Below are 25,121 nucleotides of genomic sequence, written 5' to 3'. Positions count from 1 at the left end.
ATGTCCAGAGTGAGAGTTAATAGGCTGAATGAAAGATAAAAAAAAAAAAAAGGATGTTGAGCATAGCTCAAGTATTTGAGGACAAATACCTGGAAGAATAATGTTACCACTCAATCAGAAAGAGATGGCAATCTTGGAAAGCTTAAAAAATTGTCTATTTTGGGGTTCCAAGAAGCTGCTAGCAGTGTGTGCTCTGATCACATCTTCTGGAAACGGTAGGATTTTCTGCCTTTAGCAGGCCAGTCAATAAGGGGTCCTAGTGGTAACACCAAAGAGGAGACTATAATTTAATTTGGGTTAAGAATTAGAGTAAAGGTGGCACGGACTAGCGGGCGGGCTCCTCCAGACTTCCCAGGCGGCGGCAGGCAAGGCGGGTGCACCGGGCATTGTCCTCCGCCCGGGAAGGCGGCTCCTCCGCTGGTTGCAGAGCGCTGCTGGGCGGCCGGCAGAGGACCCGGAGGGAGCACTATAGCTCGGGGGCTTTCTCTTGGGAGTCTCCAGGGACCACCGCGACCCTGAGGGAGGATCCAAAGACTTCTTAAGTATAGCTCTCATTGGAGCAAAGGACTTGGAGCTAGTTTTCATTTTCAAGAAATCCTTTAAAAAAGTCTGGAGGGGGGGGTTTCCTGGAAGATGGCGGACTGAAAAGCTGCTAGCCGCTGAGCTCTGAACACATCTCCTGGAAACAGTAGGATTTTCTGCCTTTAGCAGGCCAGCCAATAAGGGGTCATAGCGGTGACACTAAGGAGGTGACTATAACTTAATGTGGGTTAAGAATTAGAGTAGGGGAAAAAAATTCTTTTTTCTTCCTTTTAATTTTCAAGCATACTTCCTTCCCCCCCCCCCCCCCACATAAGCAGTCCCTGGGGACCAGTTCCTAGCAGGATACCCCACACCACCAAACAGGGTGCTTTTTTGAATTCACTGATACACATTTGGGAACTTCCTTGCACTGCTCTTTAATTACAACTCTTTTTCTTATCTTCTCCCTTTTCTCTCTCTTGTCTCTCTCTCTCTCTTTTTTTTTTTTTAATTTTGTCATACACTTCTTCCTTCTTCTTTGCCTTTCTGAATTTGTGAATTATTTTGGGGAAGAAATCTGACACAGAGTGGACTCTCTATGTGTGTATCTCTGCTCTAGTTTCCTTTCCCCTCATATGGGACATATGAGGATGATCTCAAAAGAAGTAACATTCGTAGAATTGGCCTGCCAGAGGAAGAAAGAGAGGAAGGGGAAGCAAACATTCTAGAGGAAATAATACAAGAAAACTTCCCAGACCTGAATAATAGAAAGGATATCAAGGTTCAAGAGGCCCAGAGAGTACCAAACAGAATCAACCCAGACCTGAAGACACCAAGACACATCATAGTCACAATGAGAAGAAGTAAGGATAAAGAAAGGATCCAAAAGGCTGCAAAAGAGAAACAAAAAGTCACATACAAGGGAAAACCCATGAGATTATCTGCAGACTTCTCCACTCAAACTCTAAAAGCCAGAAGAGAGTGGCAAGATATCTATCGAGCCCTGAATGAAAAAGGGTTTCTACCAAGGATAATATATCCTGCTAGACTTTCATTCAAACTAGATGGAGGGATCAAAACCTTCTTAGATAAACAACAGTTAAAGGAGGCAACCATCACCAAGCCGGCCCTGAAAGAGGTACTAAAAGACCTCTTATAAACAAGAACATCACTATAATACTTGCAATATATCAGAGCAAACAAATTTTTTTAGAACAATGGCACTACAATACATTAAATCCATAATATCAATAAATGTCAATGGCTTAAACTCACCCATCAAAAGGCACAGGGTGGGGGGATGGATCAGAAAACATAACCCAACCATATGCTGCTTGCAAGAATCCCATCTGTCACAACAAGATAAACACAGACTCAAAGTGAAAGGATGGAAAACTATCATACAGGCTAATGGACCACAAAAAAGGGCAGGAACAGCCATTCTCATCTCAGACATGATAGATTTTAAATTAAATAAAGTAATAAAAGATAGGCAAGGATATTACATAATGATTAGAGGATCAATCAGCCAAGACTTAACAATTATTAACATCTATGCACCCAACGAGGGACCATCTAAACACATTAAGCATCTACTGAAAGAATTTCAAAAATATATCAATAGTAATACAATAATAGTGGGAGACTTCAATACCGCATTCTCACACTTAGACAGATCAACAAAGCAGAGAACCAATAAAGATACAAGAGAATTGAATGAAGAGATTGACAGACTAGACCTCTTGCACATTTTCAGAGTCCTTCACCCCAAAAAACTGGAATACACCTTCTTTTAAAATCCACATAACACATACTCAAGGATAGACTACATGTTAGGCCACAAAGACAGCATCAATAAATTCAAGAGCATTGAAATAATCCCAAGTATCTTCTCAGACCACAGTGGAGTAAAACTAACATTTAACAACAAACGGAAAATTATTAAAAGACACAGAATTTGGAAACTAAACAACATGCTCCTTAAGAACCACTGGGTCAGACTCACTCAAACAGGAAATTCAAATGTTCCTGGAAACTAATGAAAATGAAGACACAACCTATCAAAATATTTGGGACACAGCTAAAGCAGTAATGAGAGGGAAACTTATAGCCATACAATCACATATTAAACACCAAGAAGAAGCTCAAATGAATGACCTTACTGCACACCTCAAGGACTTAGAGGAAGAGGAACAAAGGAACCCTAAAGCAACCAGAAGGACAGAAATCACTAAAGTTCGAGCAGAAATAAACAACATCGAAAATAAAAGAACCATACAAAAGATCAATGAAGCCAAATGTTGGTTCTTTGAAAGATTAAACAAAATTGACAAACCCCTAGCCAGACTCACCAAACAAAAAAGAGAGAAGACTTAAATTAATAGAATTGTAAACGATGCAGGAGATATCACAACTGACACCACAGAAATCCAGAGAATCCTGCGAAACTTCTATAAAGAACTATATGCCACCAAGCTAGAGAATCTGGAAGAAATGGAACAATTCCTAGAAACCTATGCACTTCCAAAACTGAACCAAGAAGAACTACAAAATCTAAATGCACCAATCACAGACAAAGAAATTGAAACCGTTATTGAGAATCTCCCCAACACAAAAGTCCTGGACCAGATGGCTTCACAAACGAATTCTACAAAACTTTCAGGAAACAGCTAATACCCATACTTCTTAAGCTATTCCATAAGATTGAAGAAACAGGAATACTCCCTTCCACCATTTATGAAGTCAACACCACCCTGATACCAAAAGCTGATAGGGACAGAACAAAAAAGGAAAACTACAGACCAATATCTCTGATGAACATAGATGCAAAAATATTAAACAAGATCTTGGCCAACCGGATACAGCAACACATCAAAAGGATTGTTCATCATGACCAAGTGGGATTCATCCCAGGAATACAAGGCTGGTTCAACATGCGTAAGTCAATCAATGTCATTCACCACATCAATAAAAGCAAAGCCAAAAACCACATTATTATCTCAATAGATGCAGAGAAAGCCTTTGACAAAATCCAACACCCGTTCATGCTCAAAACTCTACATAAAATGGGAATAGATGGGAAATTCCTCAAGATAGTGGAGTCTATGTATAGCAAACCTACAGCCAACATCATACTCAAAGGACAGAAGCTGAAAGCATTCCCCCTCAGATCGGGGACTAGACAGGGCTATCCACTGTCACCATTACTCTTCAATATAGTATTGGAAGTTCTTGCCATAGTAATCAGGCAAGAGAAAGAAATCAAAGGAATACAGATTGGAAGGGAAGAAGTCAAGCTCTCACTATTTGCAGATGATATGATAGTATACATAGAAAGACCTAAAGAATCCAGTAGAAAACTACTGGAAGTTATTAGGCAATATAGCAAGGGATCAGGCTACAAAATCAATGTACAAAAATCAGTGGCATTTCTTTATGCAAACACTAAATCTGAAGAAGATGACATCCAGAAATCACTCCCATTTATTGTTTCAGCAAAATCAATCAAATACCTAGTAATAAAGTTGACCAAAGAAGTGAAAGACTTGTATGCTGAAAACTATGAGTTGCTACACAAGGAAATAGAAACTGATACCAAGAAATGGAAAGATATCCCATGCTCATGGATTGGAAGAATAAATATTATCAAAATGAATATTCTCCCCAGAGCCATATACACATTTAATGCAATACTCTTCAAAGTTCCACCAAGCTTCTTTAAGAAAATAGAACAAACACTACAATCATTTATCTGGAACCTGAAAACACCTAGAATTGCAAAAACCATCTTAAGGAAAAGAAACAGAAATGGAGGCATCACACTCCCAGACCTTAAACTATATTATAAAGCCATCATCATCAAAACAGCATGGTACTGGAACAAAAATAGGCACACAGACCAGTGGAACGGAATTGAAAGCCCAGCAGTAAATCCTAACACCTATTGGCATCTAATCTTTTATAAGGGGGCCCAATGGATTAAATGGAAAAAGGAGGCTCTCTTCAATAAATGGTGCTGGGAAAACTGGGTTGAAACATGCAGAAGAATGAAATTGAACCACTTTATCTCACCAGAAACAAAAATCAACTCGAAACGGATCAAAGACCTAGATGTCAGACCAGAAACAATCAAATACTTAGAGGAAAACAATGGTAAAACAGTTTCCCACCTACACCTCAAGGACATCTTTGATGAATCAAACCCAATTGCAAGGAAGACTAAAGCAGAAACAAACCAATGGGACTACATCAAATTGAAAATATTCTGCACAGCCAAAGAAACTATTAAACAAACAAAGAGACCCCTCACAGAATGGGAGAAGATCTTAACATGCCAGACATCAGACAAGAAACTAATCTCCAAAATCTATAAAGATCTCAGCAAACTTAGCACCAAAAAAGCAAATGACCCCATCCAAAAATGGGCAGAGGATATGAACAAAACATTCACCTCAGAGGAGATCCAAAAGGCTAACAAACATATGAAAAACTGCTCTAGGTCACTGATTGTCAGAGAAATGCAAATTAAGACAATACTAAGATACCACCTCACTCCTGTAAGAATGGCATACATCAAAAAGGACAGCAGCAACAAATGCTGGAGAGGATGTGGGGACAGAGGAACCCTTTTAAATTGCTGGTGGGAATGTAAATTGGTACAGCCTCTGTGGAGAGCAATCTGGAAAACTCTCAGAAGGCTAGACATGGACCTTCCATATGATCCAGTAATTCCTCTCCTGGGGTTATACCCCAAGGACTCCATAACACCCAACCAAAAAGAGGTGTGTACTCCTATGTTCATAGAGCACAATTCATAATAGCTAAAACCTGGAAGCAACCCAGGTGCCCAACAACAGATGAGTGGCTGAGAAAGCTGTGGTATATATACACAATGGAATACTATGCAGCTATTAATAACAATGAACCCACCTTCTCTGATCCATCTTGGACAGAGCTAGAAGGAATTATGTTAAGTGAGCTAAGTCAGAAAGATAAAGATGAGTATGGGATGATCCCACTCATCAACAGAAGTTGAGTAAGAAGATCTGAAAGGGAAACTGAAAGCAGGACCTGACCAAATTGTAAGTAGGGCACCAAAGTAAAAACCCTGTGGTGAGGGGCAGACATGCAGCTTCCTGGGCCAGTGGGGGGTGGGAGTGGGTGGGAGGGATGGGTCACAGTCCTTTGGTGGTGGGAATGGTGTTTATGTACACTCCTAGCAAAATGTAGACATATAAATCAGTAGTTAATTAATATGAGAGGGGGAAAATCAATTGTATGTCTCAATGTTTCTCAAAAGACAAACTGAATCTTTTTAATATATAGGCTGTGTATTTGATATGCGGACTCTCTCAAAAGCCTAGACCAAGTAGATTAGGAGCATCCAATAGCACAGCTATATACAAGATACTGGATACTGTACAGCAAACCCTAACAAAAGGACTTTTCAAAGGTAACCCAATTAACAAATAATGTGATGATAACATTAACTATCAATTGTCTTTTTGAACCCTAAGACAGCAGGAACCTCACATCTCCACTATAGAGCCCCTACTTCCCCCAGTCCTGGAACCCTTGGATAGGGCCTACTTTCCCATATGCATCTCCCAATCCAAACCAAATAATATTGCCTCTGCCGATCACAACCTAACCAACACAACGATAGCCACCTCAACATGCTTCACCTCAGACTGTGTCCAGAGACTTCACGTGTGGAATGACAACCCTTCAGTTTCATTACTCGGGTGAGACCTTTCCTTTTATAGTACACTCTAATTTCATCTCAGGTAGTTCACTTTCTAACAAAGTCCCATAACCTAGATATACACCAGTTTCTGTGAGACAGAGCTTATGTGCACACGTATCCATAAACTACTGCAAAATATATACCTGAAAGCAGAAGTACACTAGAGTTTGCAGTGAGTACCTCCCTAACATTTCCTCTCCACTATTCCTAGCTTGGGATCCATGATTGCTCAACGATTTGTTTGGCTTCGTATGTTAACTCTCTTTTCAGTCACCAGGTTCCAGGTGTCATCAGGATGCTGGCCAGACTTCCCTGGATTGAAGAACCCACCAATGTGTCCTGGAGCTCAGCTTACCCAGAGACACACCTTACTAGGCAAAGAGAGAGGCAGACTGGGAGTATGGACCGACCAGTCAATGCCCAGGTTTAGCGGGGAAGCAATTATAGAAGTCAGACCTTCTACCTTCCTCAACCCTCAAGGACCCTGGGTCCATGCTCCCAGAGAGCTAGAGAATGGGAAAGCTATCATGGGAGGGGGTGGGTTATGGAGATTGGGTGGTGGGAATTGTGTGGAGTTGTACCCCTCCTACCTTATGTTTTTGTTCATTAATCCTTTCTTAAATAAAAAATTAAAAAAAAAATTGTCTATTTTTGGGCCAGTCCAAAAAAAAACCAAAAAAACCTTGGTTGTAGATTAAAAAAAAAACATTTATTTTATTATTTTTCAAAACTACTATTTAACAGAACAGAGAAAAATTAAGTGTGGGGCTGGGAGAGACAGACAGAGAGGAAGAGAAACACCTGCAGCACTACTTCACTGCTTGCCCCTGCAGTTGGGGACCAGGGGCTTGAACCTAGGTTGTTGTGCATGATAATATATGCAGTTAACCAGCTGCAAAAACACCTAGCCCCAAATACTTATTTATTTTAATGAGAGAAATACAGAAGGATACACACAGAGAGATCAGAAGAGTTCCCGGCTCTGGCTTAGTGGGAGATTGAAGCTGGGACTTCAGAGACTCAGGCATGAAAGTTATTTCCATAACCATTATGCTCTCTCTCAGCAGCTTTGTTAGATTGATATTTTCTAGATATCAAAGTGGAATTGTTGAGATGGCAACTGCATATATAAGCATATGCTCTAATGTAGGTGTTTCTTATACTCCTTGGGGTAAACATAGAGAAAGAGATAAAAGCACAGCTTATCAAAGGTAAGGCTTTTCAGACTCCCATCCCTTCACAAGGTGACCCCTGTGCTCCTTTTATAGAACCATTAAATTTCTAAGGAACTGAGGGGGTGGGGATGGAGGGTGGGGATAGAGGACATAATGGTTATGCAAAGAGACTCTCATGCCTGAGCCTCTGACATCAGAGGTTCAATCTCCCTGCACTACCATAAGTCAGAGCTGAGTAGCGGTTAAAAAAAAAGGAAAGAAAGAAAAAGTGAACACACTTTGGATTCTTTTAACTTATCCTTGCCAATATATTCTATGAGTTAGACATGTCATGAATGTTTCAAAAGATGGCAAAGCTGAGAGCTCAACAGTAGTAGTACCTGTTTCAGAGGAAGTATAATGCTCTATGCATTATGATACTGAATCTCAACAAATTCAAGATATACTCATATTGTCTCATGTGATAAAGGAGGATTCTTGGAGGGCAAACAATGATTGGCAGACTTATAACCAGCTCTGTCTCTTAAAAATCTGTCTATGTCCACTAAATAATTTTCTTCATTGTATCTCCAGTACGTAAGGAGAGTAAAACAAAAACATGTCCACTAATTTTCCAAATTTATTTAACATTCTTTAAAAATGTAACATGCTTGCCATAAGTGAAAACTAGTTTTTTTTTGCCAACATGTGTTTTGGAAATGATATATTTGGTGTATTACTTTAGAATTGGGAATTTCATTGAAAATCAGAAAAAAGATGTTTTTTTTCTAGTCTTTTCTGATTTAGTCTATTTCTAGTTTATATAAAAAATATTTATCTATAAAGTTGTAGGATCTTATGCATAGAACATTGTTTTAGAAGCTCTTACAAATCTTATTCAAGTAATATCTGAAATAAAATACTCCCTTAATCTTTAATATTCTTGTGGAGTGGGAAAAACATGTCAGATTTTATTCGTTTATTTATTTTTTTAAGACAAGAAACCTTTTACAAACGTCTATAAGAGACTCATTACATGATGAAGGAAAACAATTTAATCAAAAGGTTTGTAAAGTTCTGTGGAGAAGCGCCGATCTGAAGTATTGATGACTGTGCCTGCTTTTCTGAAGACAAAGAGGCAGAGTCACTAATGCTTTATTTTATTTCGTCTGAAATATATTTTCTTTCACATGTCGTTCATGCAAACCTCTGACAGTAAGTTGTGTTTGAACACTTCTTTTTCAATAAACATTCTGAGGTAAATAGAGAATGGCCAGTGTGGAACAGATGGTATTAAAAAATGCAAGCTATCTTCTTTCAAGTAAATATTTCATTGGTGTCTACAATAGTCATATATGTTAAGTGGTTCTAGAAGTTGACAAATTCTCAGAGTAAAATAGTAAAAATACTATATTTCATGGATTCAAAGAAACCATTTTTTCCCACACTTAATATCTCTAACAATCAGAAAGCACCTTACAATTGAAAATGGTATCAGTAGTTTTTTTGGGGGGAGGGGTATTGAATCTTGGAGGAGTCTTAAGCATAACAGTCTTTTTATATAACCATTATGCTATCTCTCACACAAACACCCCTATTCCCACATGTGTTTTATAAACTAAACATTTTCAATAGTTGCTAGATTTTTAGACTGGAAACATTTAAAAAATTTTTTATATTTATTTATTTCCCCTTTTGCTGCCCTTGTTTTTTATTGTTGTTGCAGTTATTATTGTTGTTGTTACTGATGTCATCATTGTTAGATAGGACAGAGAGAAATCGAGAGAGGAGGGGAAGACTGGAGAGAAAGATAAGACTTGCATACTTGCTTCACCGCCTGTGAAGAGACTCCCCTGCAGGTGGGGAGCCCCTGGGCTTGGACAGGGATCCTTCTGTGGGTCCTAGAGCTTCGCGCCAAATGCATTTAATCCACTGCGCTACCGCCTGACTCCCTGGAAACATTTTAAAGGTAACATGGAGAGAGAAAGAGAGAGAGAGAAAGAGAGAGAGAGAGAGTGCTATCTGATAATAAAATGGCCACTTTTAGTATCATCTATGAATCCCTGATTAAAACTAATATATGAAAGATAATTTTTCATGTTTTTTCCTGTACATTTCTTGTCACATTTTGTTTCTATCTCTGGAAGGAAAAACTCCAGTGAACCTGGTCCTGAAAGTGTACGTTTAAGCAATTAAAACCAGACGGGAAATTAAACTTTATCAACCATGTGGGTTATTATTTTAAAGACCATGTTATAGGTCTGCAGATTTAGTTTCATTAGGGGTAACAGGCTGTTCAATCAATTTCTTCATTCATCTTCTTTCACACTCTACGACACATCATTCAGAAAATCAAAAGCTTTTTCTATGGTTTTTAGATCATCTTCTTTAGTAGCAAATTTGTTTGATGAATATTTCTTGTTTTATGATTCATTAGGAATCATCTAGAAAAACCTTTGCTTCATTTTGGTGAATTAAAATGAATACTTTGCCTTAAATATGCAGCAATCGAATATATAAAATAGTAACAAGGGCAGGGATAGATGGCATCATGGTTATGTAAAGAGATTTTCATGCTTGAGGGTCCAAAGTCCCAGATTCAATCCCCTGAACCACCATCAGCCAGAGCTGAGCAGTGCTCTGGTTAAAAAAAAAAACAAGAAAAAGTTAATAGCATAATAAATAATAATGTAGACTTTTTTTTCCATGGAGATAGGTCATTGAATCTTTTCATCCATGGATAAATCTCACTGCTTTGAATCATTTGCAACTAAAATTTGCAATCTGAAAATTAAGTTACATGTCATATTTTTATATCTTCTATAACTGGAGAAATTTTACAGGGCTATATTATGCTAAGATGAACTATTTGGCAAATTCAATACTAATTTATTGAATAATAGCTCAAGTTATTCATTTGTGTGTTTATGTATGTGTGTGTATTTTAAATTTACTTATAAATGCACTTAAATGTCACACTTAAACTCTACATGTGAGATGAAGGTTACTTATGTTTTGTATTTTAGCCTAATTTGTGTTCTTTTTCTTAGCCTACTTTGCATTATTTATGCCATTAAAACTTGATTTTTAAAAATTCTGATTACTTTTTCTACTGATACTGGTTTAAAAATAATAAAAGATACAGGCTTAAGTTTACATTTTACTTGTACACTCTCTAAAAGTGGTCAGAGTATACTTCTGTATATGTAGTAGCTAATGTAAATAACAAAACTAACAATTCATTTAAGTTTTACTATTCTTGTTAACAATGCCATAAAATAAAAGAAAGAAAAGAAAACAGCAGGGCATAGACAAAGCACTGCATATTGAAAGTACTTAGTCTAGTCGTGGTGGCTAGTTCATAAAACCTATATGCTAGTACCTAAATAAATAACTTAGAAAGCAGAATCATGACTAAGCTGAATTTACTGAAAATATTTACAGCATATTTGAAAATACAGTTACTAGTAATCAGAAACTCTTATATAATGTAAGTAAAAGTATAAGGAAATGCACTAAAGGACACATATTACCAACACAGCTTATTAAGCATATTAAGATTATGTAGTGGAGACAGAATTTATAGTATATTTTATGCATATACATACAGATACAGAAATATTCATAAGATAGGTATGTTAGGTAAATTAGATAAAATTTACCTTTGATAACAATAATGTTATTATTACTATGACTAGAGCCCTGCTCAGATCTTGCTTATGTTGATGTCAGAAACCTGGCACTGTATTGCTTCAGGCATGAAAATCTATCATATAACTACTATGCTAATCTCCCTGGCTACCTGGAATATTATTTTAAAATATTTTATTCCATTAATTCTTGTGTTTATACCCACACAATCAAGATTCTCAACCAATAGTAGACATCGGTGATATACTAGATATGATGCCTTCTCTAAATATTGTTTACTTGTGAGTATGTACTGACCTGTCTCCCTTGAAGAAATAGGTTTTCCCAACGTCCTCCCACCAAATGGCTGAATCAATACCATGTGGGGGAATTCCACTTCCAAGAGAAATCAGGTCATGAGGATAGCCAGGTTGTAGAGTTGTGTCCTTAAACACCCAGTATTTGTTACCTGTATGAAATAAGCGCAAATGCAGAAACAGTCATTTAAAATCAGATATTATAATGTATCTACTGACACAATGATTAAAAATTATTTTACATGAAGTCCATGACATTATTTCATTGTGAACCCATGGTATATTATTTTTAAAGCATCGTGTTTTATTTTTAAAAGTATATATAATGCATAACTACTCAAAAATTTAACAGGAGCCTGTGAGTTAATTTTAAACATTTACATAATCTGCACCTTGTCCTCTCAACAGAATTCTGAACCAAGGATTATGGATTCTTTAACTAGAAATCAGAAGTCCACCCTACTAACCTCTACTCCACAAATTGACATATTGCACCAAAGTAAAGACTCTGGGTGGGTGGTTGACACAAGGGTTCAGGTCCTGGAACAGGATGGCAGAAGACATAGTGGGGATTGTACTGTTATGTGGAAAACTGGGAAATGTTATGCATGCACAAACTATTATATTTACTGTTGACTGTAAAACACTAATACCCCAATAAAGAAATTAAAAAAAAAACAACCTCTACTCCATAAAAACACTTTTTGAGGAGCTGAGCCTTTTGTTAAATGTTTATTTGTCTAAGAGAATAAAAGAGGAATACAAGAATACCAAACATTGTTCAGCTCTGGCATAAGGTTGGGCCTGGAACCGAATCTAAGGCCTCTAGTATCTCAGGCACACAAATTGATACTCAGCTATCTCCCTAGAGTCTTCTTTTTTCTTTTATTTTGTAAGCATTGGCAGTTCCTGCCAGTAATTCCTCCCCCACCCCCCACCTCTACCACATGGACCAGGATTATTGCTGGGGCTCAACTTCTGCACTACAATTCCACAGCTCATACTAGTCACCCCCCCTTTTTTTGTTTCTTTACAGAAACAAAGAAAAATAGGGAGAGAGGGAGAAAGAAAGATATTGCAACACTGCTACACTGCTCATGAATTTCCACCCCCTCCCCACCCTACACACACAGGAGGGGACTCAGGGCTTGAACCCAGGTTCCTGTGCACGATAAAGTGGGCACTCAACCAGTATGCCACTGCCTGCACTCAGTTACCTCTAGTCTAACAAATAAATGCATTCTCTTTTTGATAGGATATCCTCTTCCTGGTGTTATTTCACCTTTTTAAAAACAGTAACTATGGGGAATATAATTTTAACCCCGACTTGGCTTAGGAATACTAGACTATAAATGATTATAAAGAAAATGTCAACTTCACTGCTGCTGAATTTTTATTGTTGTTCTTGGGGCTTCACTGCTGTTGGCCAACTTTTTTTTTAATATTTATTTTATTTATTTATTCCCTTTTGTTGCCCTTGTTTTATTGTTGTAGTTATTATTGTTGTTGTCGTTGTTGATAGGACAGAGAGAAATGGAGAGAGGAGGGGAAGACAGAGAGGGGGAGAGAAAGATAGACACCTGCAGACCTGCTTCACCGCCTGTGAAGCGACTCCCCTGCAGGTGGGGAGCCGGGGTTCGAACCGGGATCCTTATGCAGATCCTTGTGCTTTGCGCCACCTGGGCTTAACCTGCTGCGCTATAGCCCGACTCCCAATAGAGGCAGAGGGAGAGAGGGAAAGATACCACAACAGGGAGATGGTTTGAACTACTGAAATGATATTTAAACACATTTCTTTATGCCGTAGTGTCCTGGCAGATTACTCCCACCACTTTCCCCTTTAGTGTGCCTCTGAGCAGTCTGCCTATAACCACTCTTCCCTTTGTATGAAGCTGATGTTATTTCTGATGTCCACTGAAATCTTTGTTCTAAAATCTTCAGTCCCTTAAGGCTTACAACAAAAAAGTTCTCCACCCTCACATTTACATCACTACCTACTAAAAGGACTTTTCTCCCAGAGATGCTAGAAAACATTTTTGTTTGTCTGTTTGCTTCCATCTCTTCTTTAGCTGCTCTTTTTCTGACCTCAGTTTATTTTACTCAATCCTTGCAAGTTGACATTTTCTAGGGTTCTCTTCTCTGTTCTTTTCATATTCTAAATTAGGGAACAGAGGTGTCACAAATTCAAATACTTAGCAGAGTGAGAATATTGACTCACTTCAGAAAAGTCAGAAAATATTCATTGTCCTAAAAGCCAATCTGGCCCCCTTAGTTTTCTTACTTTGGGGCTCAATCCTGGACCGTTTGCATGACAAAGCATGTGATCTACCTGTTGAGCTATCTTCTGGTCCTTTAGTGACTATACTCAATGTGCATTGAGAAATACTATTATGAATTTAAACTTGTCTTCCATGCTTAGTCTAAATATTTTATAAAGGAAAAACAAAGTAAATACTGAGATCACTTCATGTCCCTGACAGAGACAGTGAGATGGAAAACGCAGAGAGCTACTTAATGGTGTGTTCTATTTATATTTCAGTCTTAACTCTGTAGTATTTAAAATAGAAAATCTTAAAATAGAAGAAAAACAAAGACCTGTTGTATTATACTATACCTCAGTGACTTAATGTATCCATTATTTTATTTATTGTTGTATCCATTACTATAATGAAGAAAGAGTACACTATTTTATTACCACCTATGACAACTTAAGGAGGTTTTGTTTGTTTGTTACCAGGATTCACTGTTCCAAGTAGCATTTGCTTTATTTTATTATTATAATTAATTTATTTTACCTAAGCACTGCTTAGCTCTGGTTTATGGTGGTACTGAGGAATTGAACAGAACCTCAGGTATAGAATTATTTTGCATAACCACTATACTATCACCCAGACCTCCATGATAGCTTTCTAAATCAACTCAGCTATTCCTTGTTTCAAGCAGAAGTGCTTTAGAACGCTTCTGTTTGCATAGCATTTCTAATCTCTCTTCTTCCTGTGAAAATTTCTTCATTCTCTTTTCAGGTCTTATAATGACATTGCTAGGCTCAACATCTTGGTGCAGGTACCTTTTGTGTATGTGTTGTCCAGGATGCCTCATTAGAAAGATAACAGATAACAACAGAAACAGAACTATACAGTTCTTCCACAAAACCTGTTATAAAGCAAAAGTTACTTAAAATATTTTGAATAAATTTCTCTATACTGTTGGTCAAGTGCTCTGTTGGTAAGAGGAAAAATAATCTACTTTTAACAATCAAGATATTTGTATATATCTCTTTTTTTCTGTTAAAACAAATACTAGAATATTTTAAAAGTTCATTTGTAATTTCCTTAAAAACATACACACAGAGAAACACCTGGCATAAGGTTCCAGGATGAGATTCCAATATTTTATACATGAACAAAGTATGAAAAACAATGTGCTTGTTCAGTATTTGTGACATGAGATTCAAGGTAATAATTGCAAGAATTATGAGTGATAGACTTGTTTTTCCAACTGTTTATTAAAAACATGCCTTTTGGAAAGAGAGAGGCAGACTGGGAGTATGATCGATCAGTCAACGCCAGGTTCAGCGGGGAAGCAATTACAGAAGCCAGACCTCCCACCTTCTGCAACCCACAACGACCCTGGGTCCATGCTCCCAGAGGGATAGAGAATGGGAAAGCTATTGGGGAGAGGATGGGATATGGAGATTGGGTGGCAGGAACTGTGTGGAGTTGTACCTCCCTACCCATCCTATGATTTTGTTAGTGTCTCCTTTCTTAAATAAATAAACAAATTTTTAAAAATCCCTTTTTTTTTTATACTAGTGCACTGTTATGGTTGCCCTGGGGATTGAAACTAGGACTTTTTAACCTCAGGCAAGGCAGTCTTTTTGTATAACCACTATGCTATCTCTCCAACCCTTAGAGTAATACATTTATAAAATTTCTTTTATATTTTGTGATGTAATATTTTATATGATAAAGTTGAAGTGATTTGCTTCTTTTATTTTTCTTCAATTTTAAATATGTGTGATTCATACTATTTTTTTTTTAACATAGGAAGAGGTGCAATTTTTAACTCTCTTGCCATCAGACATTTTAATTCTCAAGGAAAATATTTCCTTTTTGGCAAAATGAAGGTACTTACTGGATTTCATACAAGATTGACATATTCTGCACCAGGTGGGGAAAACTAGTCCTTACAGACTTGGCAGAATATAGAGGGAAATATCAACAATTTTCAGTTAAACAAACAAAGGCTTTATAAATAAATAATTTCAAAGAAGCTTTAGCATTAGAGAAAGAACTTTCCAGGTCATTTACTCTAGTAGTTTTTCAATGAGATTCATCCTCCCATCCATCTATCTATGCAGCCAACACCTACTTCTTCAAAGCAAATTATATCCAGTCACTGAGGAACTATAGGAACAACGAAATTCTTGGTTTTGTAGAACTGATGAACTAGTGGAAGAGACAGATAATAAAGAAGCAACTCCATGGGAATTTTTTGAATTGCATGGTTACTCCTGCGCCTGCAGGAGAGTCGCTTCACAGGCGGTGAAGCAAGTCTGCAGGTGTCTATCTTTCTCTGCCCTACTCTGTCTTCCACTCCTCTCTCCATTTCTCTCTGTCCTATCCAACAATGAACGACATCATCAACAATAATAATAACCTCAACAAGGTTACAACAACAAGGGCAACAAAAAGGAAAAAATGGCCTCCAGGAGCAGTGGATTCATGATGCAGGCACTGAGCCCCAGCAATAAGCATGGAGGCAAAAAAAAAAAAGATTTTAATATATTTAATTTATAGATCAAAGAAGTAATGTATCTAAAACCACACAACTGATTACTAATATATTTGTCCTGTCGTATAGATCTTTTAATTCAGTGCTCATCCTACTATTTCCAATTGACTCTGATGACAGAGCATATGTACACTTTGCCTAACTTCAGAACTGCTGATTTCCTGTTTCCTGGATCCTTTATAGACTAATCATGCCACATTCATCAATGAAAATATTTATTATGTTATCCACTACATTTTGTCCATGTCTTATCCATTGCCTCTTCTGTAATCAGATATACTTTATAACTTATTAATTTAAAAAAATTATTTTCCCTCAGAATCCACTGAGCTCTACTTAAACATTTATGCTTTGTAACTTTTATTACAACAGTGGTTACTAAACTAGGATTACCAGCTGCTGCTCTCTTATATAAAGCAAATTTTATTAGAACACAGCCACCTCTATTCATTTATGTACTGTTTACTCTACTTTAATTTTATAATGATGTTGAATAGTTATGCTAAAGACCATATGGGGAGGAAGTGGTAGTGGTATGTCAGTAGAGTACATGCTTTCATGAGTAGGGATCTGGATTTGAGTCCCCAGTCCCCACATGCAAGGGAGAAATTCACAAGCAGTGGGGCAGTGGGACAGTATTGGTTTCTCTCTCTCTCTCTCTCTTTCTTTGTCTCATATTCTCTCTCTCTTTATTTCCTCATCTCTCTGCCTCTCTATCACTGTTTCTATCAGAAAAGAAAGCGAGGGAGTCGGGCTGTAGCGCAGCGGGTTAAGCGCAGGTGGCACAAAGCACAAGGACTGGCATAAGGATCCCGGTTCGAACCCCGGCTCCCCACCTGCAGGGGAGTCGCTTCACAGGCGGTGAAGCAGGTCTGCAGGTGTCTATTTTTCTCTCCTCCTCTCTGTCTTCCCCTCCTCTCTCCATTTCTCTCTGTCCTATCCAACAACAACAACAACAATAATAATAACTACAACAATAAAACAACAAGGGCAACAAAAGGGAATAAATAAATAAAATAAATATTAAAAAAATAATAAAAAAAAAAAAGAAAAGAAAGCGAGAGAGAGAGAGATGTGATTTGCAAAGTCCAAATATGTGCTATGGAAAAAAGATTAGAACATTAATTCCTTAACTGTTGGATTTTCTTCATATAAAAGAGTTTTGCACTTACATTATTCAATAGTTATTATTTATTGGATGGGTTATTATATATATTTTTATATATTTTTGAGAACATGTCAGGTGCTCAAAAAAAATCAAATGATTTATTTTATATATTATATCTATCATTTGGTGAAGCATTTAACAGCTTTGAAATCAAATAGAACTAGAGGATCTACCAAGTGTTATTTGTGAAATCTCAGGCAAACACTAAATCTGAGCCTTTCTTTCCATCTTGTGCATGTGATAAGCCCCTTAGTCAGATGTATGGAAATAATGAAAAGTCAAATGTAACAAACTACAATGTAACTAGCTCACAATTGCCAATAAGTGATACTAATTATAAGATTGTAACATATTGTCATTTTGCAGCACAATATTTCATTGGTCAAATTTAATTACTAACTCAAAGTCAGTAATAAATGGCTGAATACATGATCAGTAGTAATGTTTGAATTCTTAATTTCTATATAATTTATTAGTAGATTATTCAAGAAATTTGAGTAAATGCCCAACTCTGCAGGTCAGATATCTTTATTGGCATTTATTTTTCTACATCTCACAATATTACCTATTAACCAAAGAATTTCAAATATAGTGCAACTGTGATCCTTCTTCAAGAAAGAAAAAAAAAAAGAAGAAGCTGTTTAGATGAGTGTGTCTGGAACTGATAACTGGGTCAAGGAGTCTGCTGAACATCTCTGATTGGGTCAAAACCAGGTCTTTCTCCTCACTGGGTCACAGCTGTATCACAGTCCAAGGTTCACCAAATCAAACCTGCTTCTTTCTCATGATCTTCCACAGCTTTACCTCTCTACTCAAACTTTTATTTCAGTGTTTGCTGCTCAGGTAACTCACACTGACATACTAGTTAAAATGATGTGATAAGTGTTTGAATCGAGATAAAAATAGATACAGCTATTTAAAGTACTGCAATAACCATAACAATAGGAAAAAGTGGTGGCAGTAAATCATCTGAGATTTTCAAATAATAAATTTTTGGCTGTTAGTTTTATTTTATTTTTTAAATTTTTTAACAGATGTATGTTTTTCTGTTTTCTTTTTAAAAATTTGTTATTATTATCTTTATTTATTTATTGGATAGAGGCTGCCAGAAATCAAGAGGGGAGGGGTGATAGAGAGGGTGAGAGACAGAGAGACCTGAAGTACTGCTTCACCACTTGTGAAGCTTTCCCCTTTCAGGTGGGGACCAAAGGCTTGAACCTGTGGCCATGTGCATTAGAACATGTGTGCTCAACCATGTGCGCCACCACCTGGTCCCTGGCCTTTGGTTTTAATACTCATTAACAACAATTGAAAAATTATTTAATGCCTAAAATTGAAGAAAATATTACTATAAGTCTGTTTTATGTGTAACAAACAATTAAGTGTAAAATCCTTAATCTACCATAGGGTCTTAATTATCAATTTCCATGACCTCCTATAGCAAATAAAAAATTGATTAATAGCAAATTGACATTTTTTTAGGTTATTTGTTGTCCTATATAAAGTACAAATGTATTCCTAATGAATTTTATTAGACCTTCCTAAAACCTCCAAGGGTTTTCAAGGTGACTTGCTGATGGCTAGTATACATACTGTTTGCTTATGAGCATTTGGAATAAAGTTATAATGCAAGTCACATAAACCACTTTTAAAATCATACTATTTTTTAAACTCTCAGGGTCTCGGACATACTTAATTCAATTGCTTCTGGGTCAACTTCATTCTTTCATATTTCAGATAAACAGACAAAGGGAGAGAGAAACATAAAGAGAAAGTGGGGGAGATACCACAGTATCCTTATCACTCATAAAACTTCCCCTTATGCTGTGGTTTTCTCGTGTTAGTACTTGAACTCAGGACCTAGTCTGAGTTGTAGCTTATATTCTATGAATATTTACTGCCTCTAAAAACAACAACAACAACAAAACTACCAAAAAGGTTTATAAGCCTGATTAAAGTTATTAGGTGATAATAATTTTAGACAGATTTTCCAGTGACTTGATGATAAGTCATTTTGATAATGAACAGAATATTTTTAAAACCTATTTCCAATTTCTGAAGGAAGTTGCTCCAACTTAATTTTCAATATGACTTTTTTTTTTTTGGCCAACAGGGTTATTGCTGTTGCTTGGTGCTGACACTACAGATCCACTGCTCTTGGTGGCCATTTTTTCCATTTTATTGGCTAGGACAGAGAGAAATTGAGAGAGGAGGGGAAAAGAAAGACACCTACAGACCTGCTTTACCACCTGTGGAGTGACCCTCCTGCAGTCGGGGAGTCAGAGGCTCCAACCAGGATACTTAGAAGGGTCCTTGCACTTTGTACTAAGTGCAAAAAGTTGCAAATAGTAACCTGATGCAACACGGCCCGGCCCCCTCAATATGATCTTTTCTAACATAGTTGTACTTACAAAAAACCCTCAGTGATGTTAATATAGTTGATTAGTATAAAGTATATAATATATTCAGTTGCTAGAAAAAAAGCACATTACTTCACTGAGGTGTGAACCTTTTGTTTCTGGAGGCTCTTTAACTAAAGGAACCAAACTCTGAAAATAAATAAAAGAGAACAACCTAATGCTAGCTGAAAACTATCAAGCAGAGGAATGAAGAGGTTCTGCTCGGATCTCACAAATCAAAACAATTCAAGGTTAAACATGTGACTATTACATATACCAAACCATAAGCCTAGCTGTGGTTGTGAGAAATTTCTGTGATTTACAAACTTGTTACACACAATGAAATATGATCAGCTACCTTGAAAAGTATTTTGACCAAAGAAAGATGTTATATATAGGATGTATATGTATGTATGATATATATATATATATATATATATATATATATATATATATATATATATATATGATATAAGATGATGTGTGTGTGTGTGGTCATTGGATTACTGAATTTACCACTCAGGGGTGACTTTTTCAGATAGAGAGAGACAGACAGAAATAAAGAGGGGGGAAGACATCACAGTACACAATCTTCCTTCAATGCAGATTAGGCTACGTACATGACAACGTCAACACACTATCCATGTGAGCTATTTTGCTGGCCCTCAATTATTTAAAAAAAAAAAAAAAAACCAAATATGCACACACAACTAAGCATGAGAGCCTGAGAAACAAACATTCTTGTTTTTTTTTTTTTTTTTTTTTTCTACGCTGCAACTAATAATGATAGCATATTCTTTAGGACAAAATGAATGTAACCTGGGGTGACTATGCTTAGTGAAGTAAGGAGGTGTAAAATAACTACTAGATGGCTTTGTTCATATGTGGAATACAAACAATTAAAAGATACTTGCATCATAACTATGAAGGTCATAACTATGAAGGTAATAGGGACTGGTAGGGGAAGGCACTTGACTTTGGTGGTGGGTATACTGTGAACAATATCACCATGATCTTATAATCTTGTAAACCACTATTAAATCACTAAAATATTAAAAATGAAAAATACATATTTTTACAATGTGTACATCTTGCATCATAACTTAAAAAATTTAAGATCTTTCTAAGAAAAACACATGATGATGTGATACAAATAAAATAAGGGTAGAACCATGAGAGTAGAGAGGAAATACAGATCACAAATAAGCAACATAAAAAAAATCAAATGTGAGAGAGCCCAGCAGTGGCACACTCAGTTATGTGCACATAGTCCTATGGGAAGGACACGTGCAAAGCCGTAGTTCAAGCCCCTGCTCTCCACTTGCAGCAGGAACGCTTCACAAATGGTAAAGTAGGTCTGCAGGTGTCTATTTTTCTCCCTCTCTATCTCCCCCTCCTCTCTCAATCTCTCTCTGTCCTATCTAATAGAATAGAAGAACAACCAAACATGAAATACTTCAGGTTATTAGTGTCAAAGTATTTGATGGTCATTTCCAATATAAACCCTAGTTAGAAAATGTATGATCGTTAATGCAAATAGTAACATCTAAGTTTAAAATGGGATTGTATATGTTTTAAATGTCTCCTTTAAATGGGTTAGTATTATATAGAGACTTAATTTTTATTTTAATATTCTCAGTAATACAAGAACCTTAATCAACAGGAGAGGTTTGCAGAGGAGTGAGGCATCTCCATTGTAAGGGGATGTACTGCGTGATTATTACTGGATTCAAGTAAGTTAATGGAACCAAGATAATCTTAATCTGGATGTTCATAATTAACACGCTTCTTAATATAAGAATAAAGTCATAGTACCTGTGGTCACCTGTATATTTAAATTTATAATATATTTACATAAGTTATCCCAACATATATTTATGTACTTAGTAAAGCTTTTCTTTTCTTTTTTTTTTTAATAGCTTATTGTGGTCCAAATGACATGCAATAAGGGGCACAAATTTATATTTCATGTGCATGTGAGTAATTCTGTCACTGTGTCAATATAATGAAGATAGTGAATTTATTCACCATCATGAAAAAGACTCCATACCTCTTGGTATCCCCACCAGCTAATTCTCACCTGTTCTGAGGTAACTGCTGAGGACAGTAGTAGATATTAGCTTGTTCTTCCTTTTTCTCTCTCTCTCTTTCAATTGTTTTTGCCATCACTGGGGCTTCACCACTGTGGGATGCCTTTTTCAGACAGAGTCAGAGATAAAGAGGGAGAAAGAGGCCATAGCACCAAAGCTTTCTCTACTGTAGTAGGGCCAGGCTCAAAGCTGGATCATACACATAACAAAGCAGCACACTACTCTAGTAAGCTAGTTTGTACTTTTTTAGTATTTTATTTATTTATTGTTGGATAGAGACAGAGAGAAATTGAGAGTAGAGGGGGAAAAAGAGAGGGCAAGAGACAGAGAGACACCTGCAGCCCTGCTTCACCACTCGTGAAGCTTTCCCCCTGTCTGTGGGGACCAGGGATTTGAACCTGGGTCCTTGCACACTATAATGTGTGCACTTAACCAGGTGTGCCACCACCTGGTCCCCAACTAGTTTGTAATTTATAGAACTGCATAAGAATGGGACAAAAATAGACTGTAATCTTTTCTGAATTATTTTACTCAGTATAATCATTTAGAATTCCAGGGGTCAGGCAGTGGTGGAGCGGGTTAAGTGCACAAGGGACCGCACAGGATTCGGGTTCCAACCTCAGGCTCCTCACCTGCAGGAGGATGTTGTTTCACAAGCGGTGAACCAGGTCTGCAGATGTCTTTTTCTTCCCCTCTCTGTCTTCCCGCCTCTCTCAATTTTCCTCTGTCCTACCCAACAACAACAGCAATGACAACAATAACAATAAGGGCAACCAAATGGGAAGAATAGCCTCCAGGAGTAGTGGAACACACACACACACACACACACACACACACACACACACACACACACACACGAATTCTATTCATTATACATGAGCGTACCACAATGTATTTATTCATTCACAGGCTCAGGCTATTTAAATTGTTTCCAGTTTGGGAGTTACTACAAATATATCTAAATATTCAGGTAGGTGTTCTTCTTTAGACATATGTGTTCAGTTATCTTGAGAAATATATCTAAAAGCATAATAGATGGGTGGATCCACAGTAGTTATATGGTTAACTTTTAAGGGAACTGCCAATATTTGGCATGCTCAGTCTTTAACTTTAGTCAAACAGGTATGAAATGATATTCATTGAGATAATAATAAATATTTCATTAGTGACTAAGATTGTTAAACAACTTTTCATGTGCTTAGTCACATATCAATACGAAGTACTATTAACAAATATATGGTTAAATATGTTTACATCCCAACATAGTCTTTTGCTACATGGAGGAAATAAAACAAAAAAATTTAATTAGGTACAGTATTATTATATTAGAGTATAGAAATAAAAAACCACAAAGGGTCTCTTAAAAGAAAAAAGGGGGCAGGAGAAGAAAATTAAGGCAAGAACAAAGTAAAGAACATCTTGAAGAAAAGTAATACTGAATTTATCACTAACAATGATCCAACATGACTGACAAAGGCTGAGGCCAATGTGTATACAGATCTGAACAGATACAGATTGGGCATTGAATTTACTCTTTAGTCTTTAAATAAATCTTTGTTTCATAGTACCATACCACAGATAGTTTCTCTCTCTCTCTCTCTCTCTCTCTCTCTCTTTCTTTCTCTCTTTTTTTCCTCTCTCTCTTTCTCTCTCTTTTTTTTCTCTCTCTTTCTCTCTCTCTCCATCCCATTACCTCTTAATTTCTCTCTGCCTCTACCCAAAGTAAGTATATAATTAAAAAGAGAATCAAATGCTTCACCTACTGCCACCTCCAGGGTAGTTTTTAAATTTTTTTTCATATTTTTATAGGTTCAATCAACCAACAAACAAAACACAAAAAACTTGTAATAGAAAAGGTATGGAATGCTAATGCTAAACTATGTCATTAGCTTAACTCAGAAAAAAATTACCAGTCTCCTGTTTAAGAAATTGGGAATACAACAGTAGAGACAGAAAACAAAACAAAGGAACACTTTGCTCCTTACAGTGCTAATAGTCTAGTGGGAAAGATATAGGTAGACAATAACTAAGTGAAATGTATAGTTAGCCAGACATATGTAGGAAATTCAAGCTTGGAAGTGAAATGGAACTGCCAGAGTTAATAATGTGAACCAGCTCATAGTCCTAGAGCAAAATGGGGATGACAGTTTGAAGGTGAAGAATAATCTAGTTATCTGGACTTTCTGAAGTGGTGAAGCCCTAAAGAGATTATGGCAAACTGAAACAGTTAAAATGGCAAAGGAGAAAAAGGATTAAAAGCGATAGGGCCCGGAGGCATAAGGAGCTGTACAGCACTGAATTAAAACGGTGGTAGTTTTGCCTTAGGCACTTCTGTGAGAAAGCACCTATTGACCCAATGATGACCCAGCCTTCAAAAACAGGTTCTAGGCCAGAAGGCTACTGTCCTGTTGCTATAGCTCATAAAAGTGTAGAGTGTGGGGATGGTTTTTCCTTTCAGAAGATAAAACTCCTAAGATTCAGAGCCCTTAGAATGGATCCTTTCTTTGTCCACAATGGTACAGCAATTGTCCATTTCACTTGTAGGGATTACAGATAGCAAGAGGAAAATACTTTCAGCACCAACAATGCTAATTAGTAGTCTGACACTCTCTGAGGATTGGCCAGTGTCATCAAGTATTTACTTAACATGAAGCAATTAATTTAGTCCTCAAAATTATCCTGACAAAAAGAATAATACTATCCCGTTTTTTTTCAGATGGAGAAAATTAAGAGACCAGAGTCACTTTTGGGGTTCACAGAGCTGGTTAGTGTTAAGATGTAGCAGTATAAGAACCCACACATTCTTCTATAATTGTTGAAAATCAAACAATTGGGTAAAAATGGAATCATTTATGTCAAGACCTCCTCCCCCACTTCACCACAATTTCATACTTACTTAAATTGCAGTTTCAGCCTCTTTTAAAGGTAGAGTTCTACAGGGATGCAGAGGCCACATAGTCTCCTAAGCTGAATACAGGCCCCAGATCACATCAAATCGATGGGGTCTACAGTCAACAATATTTACACACCTTTCCCATATTTGGGAACTACTCTCTTCCCAGATCCAACTTTCTGGTCCTTTTTCCAGCCATGACATCATCTCCCCAGACAATAACTTGGATCTACATGCATATCAGATTTCAGGCTCAGGGGGAAAAAAAAAAACTAGCATAGCTACAGACCCTTTGGAATATAACTAAAATATTCCTACTAGCTATCTACAGGATGGAGACCTCCCCCCCCCCCCAACTCTCCATCTGCACTATTCCAGCCTTTAGGTCATGATTAGTCAACAACTTGT

The 25,121-nt window shown here is 36.9% G+C and overlaps 1 protein-coding gene across 1 annotated transcript in view; it reads right to left on the bottom strand.

Annotated features, from left to right (window-relative positions):
• The window catches only part of MMP16 (matrix metallopeptidase 16), a 303,774-nt gene that overhangs the window by 9,005 nt on the left and 269,648 nt on the right, over positions 1-25,121 (bottom strand). The window contains exon 8 of the mRNA XM_007517352.3: positions 11,371-11,521. Within this exon, the coding sequence (XP_007517414.1) occupies positions 11,371-11,521 (151 nt within the window). The remainder of the gene's footprint in view (positions 1-11,370; positions 11,522-25,121) is intronic.

This window comes from Erinaceus europaeus, chromosome 1 (genome assembly GCF_950295315.1).
Source record: "Erinaceus europaeus chromosome 1, mEriEur2.1, whole genome shotgun sequence".
NCBI classification, from domain to species: domain Eukaryota; kingdom Metazoa; phylum Chordata; class Mammalia; order Eulipotyphla; family Erinaceidae; genus Erinaceus; species Erinaceus europaeus.
Note: the sequence above shows the minus strand (reverse complement) of the source record. Positions and strands in the feature narration are given on the sequence as shown.